This window comes from Cordyceps javanica, chromosome 4, assembly GCF_051103115.1.
Source record: "Cordyceps javanica chromosome 4, complete sequence".
NCBI classification, from domain to species: Eukaryota; Fungi; Ascomycota; class Sordariomycetes; order Hypocreales; family Cordycipitaceae; genus Cordyceps; species Cordyceps javanica.
The window spans coordinates 4,102,737-4,116,437 of NC_139298.1; the positions used below are offsets into that span (position 1 = coordinate 4,102,737).

At 51.9% G+C, this 13,701-nt stretch overlaps 2 protein-coding genes across 2 annotated transcripts; one reads left to right on the forward strand and one right to left on the reverse strand.

Moving 5' to 3' along the window:
* Positions 1-1,059: 1,059 nt before the first annotated feature.
* On the reverse strand, positions 1,060-4,950 carry V2A60_007168 (uncharacterized protein; the record flags this gene model as incomplete). The annotated part of the gene is made up of 2 exons (XM_083258454.1): positions 1,060-1,819; positions 2,618-4,950. 2 exons carry the CDS (start codon positions 4,948-4,950, stop codon positions 1,060-1,062), a joined length of 3,093 nt encoding a protein of 1,030 aa, XP_083114580.1.
* Positions 4,951-11,956: 7,006 nt separating this feature from the next.
* Positions 11,957-12,874, forward strand: V2A60_007169 (uncharacterized protein; the record flags this gene model as incomplete). Its single annotated transcript, XM_083258455.1, has 1 exon — positions 11,957-12,874. One exon carries the CDS (start codon positions 11,957-11,959, stop codon positions 12,872-12,874), a length of 918 nt encoding a protein of 305 aa, XP_083114581.1.
* Between the last annotated feature and the right edge of the window lie 827 nt (positions 12,875-13,701).

Here is a 13,701-nt window from a genome sequence, read left to right on the forward strand (position 1 = left end):
GGGACGACGACGCGGTTTTCGCGCAGCAAAAGGGCAGGGCAGATGCGCAAAAGGCGAGAAGGAGGGAAGACGAGGGTCGGAAGCGCCCCTCTTGCGATGCGTTTAATCCCAGGCGCACATAGCCTTCGCATACAAGAGCGTCAATGTGCATATTCCACCCCGGATTACGCTCTCTACTCTGCGCTAACGAAACTGTATCGCGGGGGGAGGGCGCTACTGCTAATTTCCGCTCTTCGCGTGGAGCTGCCTGACACATTGCGCCGAAAAGTCGTCCCATGCCATTGTCAGGGTATCCTGGCAAGGCCTGTCTGTGTACACCAGGCTAAAGGCCTTTGCTGTTACTCGTATAGTTGTGCCGGCGGCCGTTATAGGTGGGAATGTAATGAGCGTCGAGGTACTGGAGACGGCTGCTTGACGCCAAGGAAACAGTGATTGGGGTCAAAACTCTCCCGCCAGACAGTGGCCACGAAACTAATGCGATAGGACATTGAAGCGGGTGACTGGGCGGTAACACTCAGCACATTGTGTCAGACACGAATGTGGGATAGCCACGCCGTTGACAACAAAGACAGCAAAGGCGGGATAAGTGAGAAGCTCAAGCTTGGGCTAGACTGTAATTCTATCCCTGATTGATTTAATTCGCCTGCACCAGCCATATGTTGACTGCGCCAGCAACATTCTGTCATTTCCCTTGACCCTTCCTCAACAGTCAATGCTGACTGCTATAAACGAATAAACTATTCTCATAAAATTAAATAAAGTCTCATCGGATCTCTTGTAAACTACACACCAAGAGGACAGACAATGCCATACGCCAGATGTACTCTGCACAATTATAGTGACGAATGCGTACAATTGGAAGTTGTAACAGCGTCGCATGATCAGTAGACCTCGTCCGTGAGGCAAAAATATTCTTGCCTGACAAACGAAAAAGCAACAACTTCATAGAACTACACAGACATACAAAGAAGTACTTTGAAAGAAAAGAAAGTGGCCTACATACATCGCAGGTTCTGTTCTGGTCCACTTTCCAACATGGCAGCACGCCAAGGAGGCCAGCTACGTCGCCCCTTCGCCAGACTCGTCTGCCTCAGGCCCAGACTCGTCTTCCTCAGGCTCAGACTCCGAGAAGCCTCTATCAGGGTCTACCAGTCTGCCGTGGTGTAGACAAATGCTACCATCAGCGCCGTCGATACTGGTTGGGCGGTGTGCAATCGTCAAGACGGTGCAGCCGGCGAAGTTTTCCCTCACGACTTGGTTGACGATCCTTTCCGTCTGCAGGTCGACACTGCTTGTTGCCTCGTCCACCAGCACTACCCTGCTTCCCGTCTCTCGCTGCTTTAAAATGGCTCGAGCGATGCACAGGAGTTGTACCTGGCCTTTTGAATAACCAACATCCTCCAGCATAGCGTCCAAGCCGCCCTTTTCCGTGAGCGGCAACCATATATGAAGGCTCTTTAATAACTGCTCCAAATCCATGTCCTGTTTAGCCGTCTTCTCATCCGATCTGCCATCCGATTTGCGAGGGACATCATTCATGGTAAGTGGCAGCAGATTGGTGCGAATGGTAGCATCAAACTGCACTTGATCCTGAGTGATGGTGACGAGGCGTGATCGTAGATCGTTTAGTGAGATGGACGCAATATCAACACCATCAATTTTGATTCTTCCTTCGTAGTAGACAAACCCAAGCAGCGTCGAGAATAGAGAACTCTTGCCACTTCCACTACGACCCACGATGCTTATATGCTGACCTGGTAAGATAGATAAGGATATATCCCGAAGTGCAGGAACAGCACCGGGATCTTCGGGTATGTGACTGGCAGTGACATTCATCAGCTCGATTCGACCTGTGGATGGCCAATGACTCGGCAGGCTCTCGCTCTTTCTAAGTACCTCCTGCGGTGTCTGCTCTTCGAAAATAGACAATCTTGCCAATGCACCAGTTGACGTCTCAAGATCCGTCCAAGCTGTCATTAAGTGTTCTAGGGCAATGCTGAGCCAGATCAGCCCTATGAAAGCCAGGCCAATAGACGAGGAGGAAGAGCTTTCATCTATGAACAGCGCCATTGCCACAAGCGATATACCAAGAATGCCGGATAAAAGACCTAGAACCATGTTAAGCCATTGTTGAATGGCTAATTGTACATAGAATGGTTTCTGCGCTGCCTCCAGAAGTGATATTCCCCGCTGTATATTTTGCTGCTGGCATTTAAAGGCTCGAATATGTGTCAACCCAGTAGCGGTCTCCGTGAAATACGTATGTAGAGGATCCTGCGCTTCTAGCTCCAGGTGACGTACTTGACGTGATGTTCGTAGATAAAATTTCTGAATGAAATAAATCGCCAGTAACACGATGGGCAAGGCACCGCCCAAGTATGTTGCACCGGCGAGAATGATGCCAATCTGGGCAAGGACATTGGTGCCAGCGTGTATCGTTCTCAGAAGTGCCACTGGCAACTTCCCCGATAATAAGGTCATATCCTGACTATAGCGGTTCAAGAAAATTCCGCTTTTTGTTGTACTGAGGAATCTCAACGTCGCCCCCATGGTAGTGTTCACCAGCCGCTGATGCAGTTGGCTGGACGACCGGGGCGACAGTAGTACGAATAAAAACCAGTAAACCAGGCATCCAAAGACACAGGTAGCCGCGCCAATACTGGCGTAACCGACAAAATATGTTGTCTTGTCAGGATTGGTCTCAATCCATATGCGTATGTAGATTTCGGGGATAATCTCCCCCGCAGCAAATAAAGACGTGAAAAGAGTGTAGAGAATCATTCTGATCCACCCTATAGGCCTAATGAAAAGGGCATAAAGTCGGATATCACCCTTTCGACGAAGTGCGACGTTGGGGCCCTCGCTGGTGGCGGCGGCGCTTCCCTCCAAAGACGTCCGGACCGCGCGTTGTTCTCTCTGCTCTACAGCGAGGGGAACGTTGCGATTCAATGTCTTCATGGCGCAGGAAAGCCGCTCACCGTATTCATCAATCTCGGCCCGCGTTCGCAGAATATTGCAGTTGGGTCCCTCTAAAACAAGCAGCTGGTTGACCAACGGCAAGCAGGTAGGTAGATGAGTAACAACTAAAACGGTGCACCCAGCCTGCCGGAAGATACCGTTCCGCCCAATGAGCTGATGCAGGATAACAACGGCGGTTTCATGATCGAGAGAGCTAAATGCGTCATCGAAAATTGTGATGGGATACTCTGCATAAGCCGTCCTCGCGATACCAACGCGTTGTCGTTGGCCACCACTAAGATTTGATCCGTTCGTGCCAACGACAAAATCAGCACCACCAGGCAGCCAGCTAAGGTCTTCTTCGAGAAAGCATGCTCGGATGACCCTAGTAAATCTAGCCTGGTTAAATTCGATGTCTCCAATAATATTTTCGCGAATTGTGCTATTACGTAGCCAGACATTTTCGCCACAATAGCCGATTTCGTCAGTATTAACAAATACAGAGCCAGCCAAGACTTCACTCGCACCGAGGATTGTCTGCACAATGGTCGATTTGCCGCTTCCCGTAAGGCCAACAAGACCTGTTATAGAGCCGGCTGGCAAGTCGAAATGAACATTATGCAAGAGAAGCTTCTTGACTCCGAGCGGTGCAATACCAGCGTGCCGAAACCGAACGACGCCGCCCTGGCCATGAGCTCTGCCTGAGCTTTGGCTGCTTGACGAGTCGGCTGATAGAGGCCTGGATCGAATGTCCCTCTTCTCAGCAAGACACAAGAAATTCTGGACTCGTGAGAAGCACGCCAACATGTTTCTCCACCTCGAGAGTGTCTGCAGCATTATCGCAAGCGGTTGTTGAATCAGAGACACCACTGTAAGTATCGGAAAGACTTTTGCGGCCGACATTTCACCGTGGAGAGCAGCCCCAAACAGGGCAGCGGCAAGGACGATAACGGGCGTCATGAGATCACCGACAAGAATGGGCCCGTAGCTAATCGCTTGCAGAAGGCGGTACCCTTTCGATATTGCAATTTCCTCCTCTCGTAAGCTTTGCAAAAAAGTGCTAACAGTCGGCCCAAGGCCAAGCATTTTAATTGTTGCAATGTGAGGTAGAATGTTGGCTGTTTTCGCAACTCTAACCTGAATGCCCTGATTCCACCGTGCAAGGCGCTTAGCCGTCCAAGGAGCAATAGCATATGCAGCAGCAGTAGTCAAAATGAGTGGTGCGAATACCGCGAAAGCGGACACACCAATAAACCTTGACAGCACAGCGGTACCCAGAGCGATCTCTAGCAAGCCAATTGGTATCTGTAAACACTGTGGTATACCAGTGACTATCCCGTCGATATCAGCAGTCATGAGAGTCACGGCAGCTGACCGCTTAGCCTCGACTTCTGAGATGCGGTGCTCCTTGTGTATCATGAGCCCAATAAGGCCACCTCGAACACGGGTGACATAGCGATTCATGAGGTGAGCGTGCGTCGTACGGGATAGTGCGAGCCCTATAAACATACATGCTGTAGCGCCTTGAACCCCTAAACGTTCTTTCATATTATTCGGTCCTCCGTGTGGCTTATCAACCATCTCGATAACACGGCGGAGAACAAAAGGCCGGGAGAAGTCAAATGCGGTAACAACTAGTCTGGAGAAGACCAGGCCGACACCGCACCCTTTCCACGCTTTCAGACACGGTTTGAGGAGTGCGTGAGGCGATGGGTTGCTTTGATTAGGTCGCCAGTGAGGCTCAAGCTGCTCGTAAAGCACTTCCGAGGAAAGCTCCGGGTCCAGCTCGTTCAAGTGGCGGGTCAAGAGCTCGGTGCGGAAACCGGTGGCGAAGACAGGCTGCAGAAACAGAAACAGTGTCCGGCTGATGCACCCGCTTGTGGCCTCGATCCCAAGCTTTCTGCATTGAGTTTCGTCCACGAGTAGCGTTCTTTTCGAGATCTCTTGCAAAATGAGGAGTATGAGTCTCATCCCAGCTACTACAGCCGTCATGCTGCCAAGAACCGTCATACCAGGACGCAGGAAAAATGATCGGCTCTTCACTCCATCAAAGATCAGACCAAGGAGTAGGTATATATTGACGAATGCGGAGGAGCGAATGGAACGCCCATGCTCCAGGTAGATTATACCTCCTAGGCATGCGCTTGCCAACAGCTCCACGGATGCAGCGGGAATCGATGTGCTTGTCCGGTGCGAAATCTTGACTGCCCAGATAATTATTGTGGCAACTTGGGACAGGATGAGAACACTAGCTGTAGCCTTTGTTTTGAGAAGAATCGATTAGAGACAGGATGATCAAACGATTGAACAAGCGCGCTTACTAGCTTTGCCCCCAAAAGCAAGCCGCCATGGGCGACTGTAGGCTGCTGAGAGTATTGGCGAAATAAAAAAAGTGAAGTAATGGCTAGACTTGTTGAAAATGCGAGACCAAAAATAATTTCTTCGAATCGCAGCGTGAAATCAAAAATTGATGCAATGGGAGCCCAAAAGGCAGCGTCCATTGGTAGTGCCATTTCTGCGTCAATTGCGACTGACTGATGGACTCCTCGCAGGCACTATTTGGAGCAGAAGAAGGTGTCTTTGGACAGAGTCCCGTGTTGTGCTTCCAGCCGTTGAAGGCAACGGGGCAATAATCCGAGATTGTTATGTCGGGGCGGAAGTTGATGTTCGGAGAAGCAAAAGCATCCAACCAACCAAGCATGCGGAGGAAATGGGGCGCCCCCAGATTTATGTTGATAGTGAGATGGATTGGCGCCCTAACTGATAGGGATCTTGCCAGGTCGTGTGGGACCTCTGGAGCCTGATTCTTCTACCAGTAGGCGATTCCTGCTCGGACATGGCTGTGGCTCATCTCCTTTTTGCTTCACCCGGCCCCAGGGTCACATGCTTATGGTACGGTACTATTACAGGAGAGTGTGGCGGGCCGTGGTGGATGTGACCGAAATGCAGTTGAAATTGAAGGTTTGATCAAGACAGGCTAGTTCAGACAAAACGTGACAAGAGAGGGAGGAGGGACAAGCCATTGGAGCCGAGTCCAATAAACAAAAAACTGATTTATCTACTACTAAGATACCCCGTGGCCATTCTATATTCTAAGGGCGTAGTGGCACATTTCATCAACTCTTTCCTGGCGAAAAGTCGTAAATGCCATTAAGGCTGGTAAAAGAACCGGTAGTTATCACCTTGATACAACTCCAACATAGGCGGGTCCAGTCAGGGCAAGTGGCGTGTTTAGGCCCGTTTTCGCTGTTTTGATCCATTAACTCTTGGAAGGCTCCTAGGAAACGGGTTCACTGCGAGGCAACTCACCAGGCCTGCCTTGAGCGAAACCGCAAAAGGCCAGAGCCATGACAAGCAAGGCTTGGGGATATTGATGGTACATGTTGTGTGCAGAAGTAGACAGCAGAACTACGTCAAAGACGCGCAGCTTAACTTGGCCGGTCGAAGTAGGTGCTTGATGAATATTGTAGGATGCGAGTACTGGTAGCGATAGACTTTTTGGCCTGCAGAAGATGGAGGGCAAAGGCACGAAGGGTGTAATTTATTAGCACATACGCTATATTAATTTGCACACAACTATACCTAATCTAGCGAAGACCTGGTAATGAGTCCACATATTTTTGTAGGGATCACTACCACCTTTACATCAGAACCCGTAGACCTCTATAACTTTCAAGAATCTGGCCGGCAGCGCCTCTGGCCAGAGGCCTGGTTATGACGAAGGCTGCGATACAGCTTCTTGAGGCTGCGAGAAGCTATAGACGTGTAGTTGTGTGCAAATTGACACAACATATGTACTAGATTACACCCTTCCAAAGGCACAGAGTAGTAATAACGTAATTGGCCGGGGCGGGTGCTCAGGGTGGTACTGGTACTTTACTGGTAGTATGAGACGCGCTGTTCAACAAAAAGGGAAAGGCCTAGTAAAGTGTGGCTGCGCTATTCACTTTCTTTGCCATTGAACGTACCCATATTATCCTCCAAGTATAGAGGGACTTTTGTAGCTCCGCACATTTAGTTATCGAGAATCCCACGCTTCGCCGGTGCTGTTGATTGGCCCTGGGGCAGATGCAGGTTTGAGGCATGTGAGTGGCTCACCTACGCGCCCGCACTCGTTAGTGGCAAACAGGGGCAGGGCACCTTCAATACTGAGAAATCTTGAGCATGACGGTCCTGACTTGAATAGAATCGAGCAAGGTAGAGAGACCTAGCGCGATCAAATGGCTGTGAATCGGGGCTCGGAAGGATGTCGCAGTACCAACAGAATGCTAATGAGGGGTGAGGAGAGAGTGGGAATATGGGGTTCGCTGGAACGATCCCCGCTGTGACCGGCGGCGCCACCCATGGATCAAGCCACGCGAAAAGGCTGGCAAGATACTATATGGAGTACGGATAGTTGGTAGTTACTTAGGTAGTTGGGGGGCAGCGTGGCAGGTAGGTAAGCCTCTTGGGCAGCCTCGCTAACCGAGATCCGCACTGCAACGCAAAATTCTGAGCTGCCAACTGGTTCCTTCACCGAGCATCACAGTCACGGACGTAGCGAAACATGCTTACCCCGAAGAAAGAGATGAGACCAGCTCAGGCTCTCTGCCGCTGAAGGCCATGAGTTACGCAAAGCTGCTGACAGCTAACGGCCCTGTGTTTGGTTATGCGCCAAGGGATAAATCAAATTGATCAGGGAAGAATAGCGCCAAAGCTAGTACACAATAGGAAGGTGTGGGCAATACCGGATGCATGCTTGCGTTGTTAGACCAGCTCCTGTGCGATACAGCCCGCCCCCAACGGAGAGATGTGGCGACAACACAGGAGTTGGAAGAGGTTACCGCGTCCGAAACTTGGCCAGATTGAACGACAAGCTCATCTCATCACAAAGCGCTTTCTCCCCCGCATTCTCGAGTTGTTCTAACCCAAAACCAATTAGTCTCGGTTGCGCATACAACGGAGGAAAACTCGTCTCTCTTGACGAGGATAACGAGAAGCTGTGTTGCTGGGAGACGACCAAGTGCGCCGCATCCGCAACATTTTGACGTCCGTCGACGTGCTTCGGTCCAGAGCGATTCCCAACACAATCGGGGAAAACATCAAGGCAAATCCCCAAGGTCACGCAGGAAGAAGGGTGCCTGCACTGTGCCAGTATACGAACGTTGAGCAGTGCGGTCGACACCATAGTCTATTCTTTCTGGTCTGCGAGTGAGCGCGTATTCCTGTTGCTATCACTAGGCAGCGCCCGACGAAGAAAACGGGTGCTGTAGGAGCACCTCGAGTGAAGAATTGCAGCGGTGCTGGGGAATGCGTTGGGCTTGATCAAGCATGACTCCTGTTGACGAGTGGTACAACTGTGTTGCGTGAGTCATGTGTGCCACCCAGGCGCGCCGTTGAAGGAGTCGGTTTCCCAATTCTTACATTTGATCTTTAGCTTATTTAGTCATGGTGAAAATGATGCCTTCTATCAGTCTTGGATCACTCAACTATGCAAGACTATAGGGTAGCTAGCTGGTTTTACTCCAGTCAGGTAAGAAGTTTCCCTTTGAATAAGCCATTTTAAATGAATATTCATCTTAATGAGCTACACGAAAGCCTTGCCTAATATAAGTAGCCAAGTGATGGTGATCTACCATTACAAAACATGTGTATTGCTCTATTCGAGCTCATGTATCACCCTCATTCTAGTTATATTTCCGTTAGTACCGAGTACTCCCTGCAGCACTGTCCACCATCGCTCCCCCCTCGGATCATGTCCTGGCCCATTTGGCATGTTTTGGCCAATTATTTTCTAGGCTTAGCGATGGGATACGACGGTATATATGGATGATAGCTCTGTTTGCCAATACTTTCTTTGCGGGCTGTTCAGTTGTAGTGGCAGCGCAATGTCTACTTGCACGTAAGCGACAGGCTGAAGGCCGGAAAATAAACAAAGTTATAGTCGACCATTGCGTGATTGCTTTGAATGGTGCTGGCCTGACAGACTGCCCTAGGGCTGGTGATCAAGATCGGCGCCTGTAGGGCCGCGCCGTCCCTCAACATCCCTTGACGCATGTATCTGATTCAGTTGTCTCCATTTACAGGCGACACCAAGGCTGGGATAAGTAGTGATAATGAGGAGCCCCCCCCCCCCCGAGATCTAAAGACTAAGGAACACAATCTCCCCGGCGGTTGCTTGCCAGGTCACGTATCAACGCCGCCTGCTCCGCGATCAGCTGGTTGAATGCCTTTTCCGCAGCCATATCCCTTTTTTTGTCTCTATAAAGTCTATATAGTATACCTCAAGTAATCGCATTCTACGAGCTTCGATTCGGCAAAGGCTTTCCACTGCTGTAGAGATTGACTACATTCGCGAAATAGCCCAGCGTTCACGGGTTGTGTGCGGATTCGGGGTCGCGGCCATGACCATTTCTTAAATCGGTTTACGCTGATTAACGTTAGGTCCGCGTCCCTCACACACTACAGGCCTAAAATTGTGGTAGCCTGGCCATATACACTGGAGGTTATTCGCAGACATGTAAAGACACAAGTGTCAGGTGAGGCGGATGGTAGTGCTAAGTTGTTGACACGTGCTAGTGTAAGCAACCCATGAAGTAATGGAGTTGTTAACTGGGTCAAAAGTTGCGACGTCACGATGAGACCGAGCGTGTGTGCCATAATAGTGTACACATATGGAAGTGACTGTCGGTGAGCAGATCAGGCTCAACTTGGCAAACCAGGCCCATCACCGTCCGTCTCGGGTGAAGTTGAAGCATATTGCAACATGCAGTGACGCATGGGGTAAAGCAAGACGGTGGGCGTCTGCCGGCCCTCTTCTTTGAAATAAAAGCCCTAATAATTGAATAAGTAAATGGTAGTACCTTGAGTAGAAAATCCGCAAAGCGCACGAGGACATGACATAGCAACATGCTCAAAACGTGCAAACGTAACTGAGCTTGTCAATATCCATGCCGTCGGTTTCCATCTGGGTATCCTGGCTTAATACAAGGCCAGTACTGCTTTGCCCAATGCATTGGCGGAGTAGCTTTTGAATCTGTTCTCTCAGCCCGCATCTATTTCGTTTTATTCGAGCACGGTGACAGGTGGCGTATCTGATGCACCGGCACCACGCAAATCTCGACTGCGACCCCGAGACTCTGTCCTAAACTTAGCAATACTAAACCGATCCGAAGAATGATGGTCCATTGACAGCCACTTGCCCAAGGTCGGGGCCCAATCAAGGCAAACCAAGGTCGGTGGAACCTAGGGAAGGCGGTGGAGAGGGAGAGGAGGGGTCGCAGATTCAGGATTAGGCCACCGGTGTCACGCAGAGCGGTTACTAGTCATTGGATGATTGTGTTGATCAAGGAGAAAGCTATTCTGTGGTGTGCCCGTGCCCGACTCCTAGGGAGACCCTTATTGATGCGCTATGGATGGAGACTCTATAAGGCTGCCCAGTGGCCCGAGGCCACAGGGCAAGGACCATATCCTCGACAGTAACAGAGGATTTGGAGCGGGTTTAGCGTTAGCGTTTGTTTGTGGTAGCCAAGTTGCCAGGGTTGGACATCTATCGAATGCGAATGGATAGTATCATTCGATGCCAAGTCTTACGAATCATTCGATTCGATATCGAATCCATAGTAGGCCTATTCAATCAGTTGATGTAATTAATGTTTTAATCATTATAATGTAAAAAACTATAAAGGTTATTACTACTTAAGCTACACTTTCTTACAGCTCCTCATCTCTAGCAGACTATTACGGAGGGCGAATTATGCTTGTACATGCGCTTAGTAGCTTCGGCTCAGCGCAACTGGGCTTTTTTCAACGCTGCTTTGTTCTGTTCGTTGGTCAACACGCCTACAAAACTGTGTAGAGAAGCAAGTTGACCGCATGGGCTAAAGAATCGATTTCGGTGACTTGCCGAATTTTCTGTTGCGGAATAACCGCTACCCCCCCTGACCTGTCAACCCGTCTCACTTATTATATCGGTTTGAAGCAAGACGGAATTTAGGACGAGTTTACCAAGTGTCATGGCCAAGGTCAAGCTCCTACACGCGAAATGTCTTCTTAACCAAGGTAAGCGATTCACACCCGAGGCAGGAAATAGACTATATTTTTTCCAAGGATAAGCTTTTTATAGCCAAGTTGCCAAGATACTAAGGAACAGAAGGGGGAATTCCGGGCGCGATGGCCATCATGCGACCCATGCGCCAAGCTGTGAGGAGGAGGCTGATCTCCGATGTAAGCAATTTCCTGCGATCGCAAGCCCCTCCCGCCCACATAGAGATGGGTTTCCAGTCGATAACCGGGGGTAAAAATGGATTCTTCCATCCACATCGAGATGCGCTTCGGATGAGTTGGGACTGCGAAGCATAATTATGGCGACAAGGACGACTGGAATGCAGAGTGGCTGCAACCCTCACAAAACCCCCCCCGGCGCCCGCGCCAGAGGAGAAATTGGAAAGCTTCTTCTCGTACGGTTCAGCGGGCGAGTCCCAAGACATGAAAGACTATTAATAGCCCGTAGGACATGGCGACATGTCTTGCCCCTGCGCCGCAACTGAGGAACGAGGCCGGTTGGTTGGTCAGGCTCCAAGACACGACCGACCCACGTCAAGGGCCATCTCTCTGCTTGCGGCAAAAGGGGAGACGCTTGCGGCCATGGTTGTACGCTTGCGGCCAAGACGTCTGCGATGGCATTCCAGACAACGGACGACTGGCTAGCTCTGGATCCGTCTAGACTCGCCTGGCGCAAGACATGTCTCGCACCAAAGGCAGAGGAGAAAGCGAGGGAGGGCTACTGGTATAAGAGCACGAGCAGCTCTTCCTGCCTCCCTGGCTGCATTCCCTTTCCCATCGCAAACAGCGAAAAAAAGGGATATAAAAAAAAACCACGGCGGCCTACCAAACGAAGGAGGAAACAAAAAGAGCAGATCGACTCATCGACAAGCGCTGTATCGTATAGATCTGGAACAGCAACCGCGCCTTCTCCCCCCTCCCTCCCAAAAAAACAAAGAGAAACAATAGCATCACGATGAAGATCTCCGCCGCTCTCGTCGCGACGTGCATGGCCGCCGCGGTCACGGCCCTCCCCGTAGACGCGGACGCGGCCCCGGCCGACCGCAAGCTCTGGGGCATGCCCATCATCGACCACACGCCGGTGCCGGACCGGCGCCGCAAGCTGCACCAGCCCGTCGTGGACCACCGCCCGGTCGACCGGCGCCACCACCCGCAGCCGCCGCTGCCGCAGCACCACCACGACGACGGCGGCGAGACCTGGTCGGCGGCCAAGGGCAGCTTCGGCAGCGCCTTTTCCTCGACGGGCAAGCACGGGTCGACGTCGGGCGCCGTCGGCAGCTTCGGCAGCGCAATCTCCCACACGGACAACTACCGCCGCCGCGGCGGTGAGGACGAGACGGCGACCGGCGCCAAGGGCAGCTACGGCCACGGCGGCACCAAGACGGGCAAGCACGGCGTGTCGTCGGGCGCGGGCGGCAGCTACGGTAGTGGCGGCTCCCACGCCGGGAACCACCGCCGCGGCGGCGGTGAGGACGATACGGCGACCGGTGCCAAGGGCAGCTACGGCCACGGCGGCACCAAGACGGGCAAGCACGGCGTGGGGTCGGATGCGGGCGGCAGCTACGGCGACGGCGGTTCCCGCTCCCGCGCCGGGGACCGCCGCCACGGCGGTGAGGACGAGACAGCGACCGGCGCCCGGGGCAGCTTCGGCCACGGCGGCACCCACACCGACAAGGAGGGCGCGTCGTCCGGTGCGGGCGGCAGCTACGGTAGTGGCGGCTCCCACGCCGGGAACCACCGCCGCCACGGCGAGGACGGCACGTGGTCGGCTGCCAAGGGGAGCTTCGGCAGCGGCTTCGCCAAGACGGGCAAGCACGGCACCGTGTCTGGTGCCAAGGGAAGCTTCGGCAGCGGCACTTCCAGCAGCTCTTAAGCTGATAATTTCACGCTCTTTCCCCCCCCTCCGCCCTCTTTCCCACATTGGACCCCCTCCTTTAATCATCCCAACCACACGTTTCGTGTCGTGCCCGAGCAAACGTGCCCGGACAAGCAAAGGCTGAGAAGGATCAGACTAGCAGAGAAGGAGGCCGCGGAAGTGACATTCCCCCTCGTTGGTAGCACTGTAAAAGCCCATGGTACAAGACGGAACTGGAGAGGCTACCGGGGGTGGCCGAAGGGGGAAACAGATGGAAAAGGGGGATGGCGTCGTATGTTTTGCCGGGTGGCGGTCAACCTGTAACACCAGACTGGGGAGGAAACAGCTACCTTTTTTTCTAATTATTCTTATTGTATGTTTTTATTAGGTATTGGGGCTTGTTTAATGATGGTAATGAATTTTAATTCTATTTTTCGCTTTTGCTCTGAATGGTACTGCTTGATGATGGTCTGGTGAATGTTGCAGCTCCGGGGGGCCGCAGTTGAAAATGGCTGGACGTCCAAAGCTCCTGAAGGATTCATATTGTCATCGCAGCCATCTTGCTGGGTTAACAAGTACCAAGTACGTACCTCGACAGTAGAGGATGCCCACGCGGATACAGCTCACTGTGAAGGCGACTGAATCAGCAACTACCCGTGTTGACCATCACAGTCACTAACTCTTAGTCATGACCTTTGCTGTTATTCTCAACAGCCGAATTTGGGCGACACGCACGCCATGTACGGAACCAGCATCATCTTGGGATTCCTGTCATGCAAGCCTCGTCGACCACAAGTTCTATCCATCCACTGGCAAGGCATAATCAGAGGTACTTGCCCCCCCCT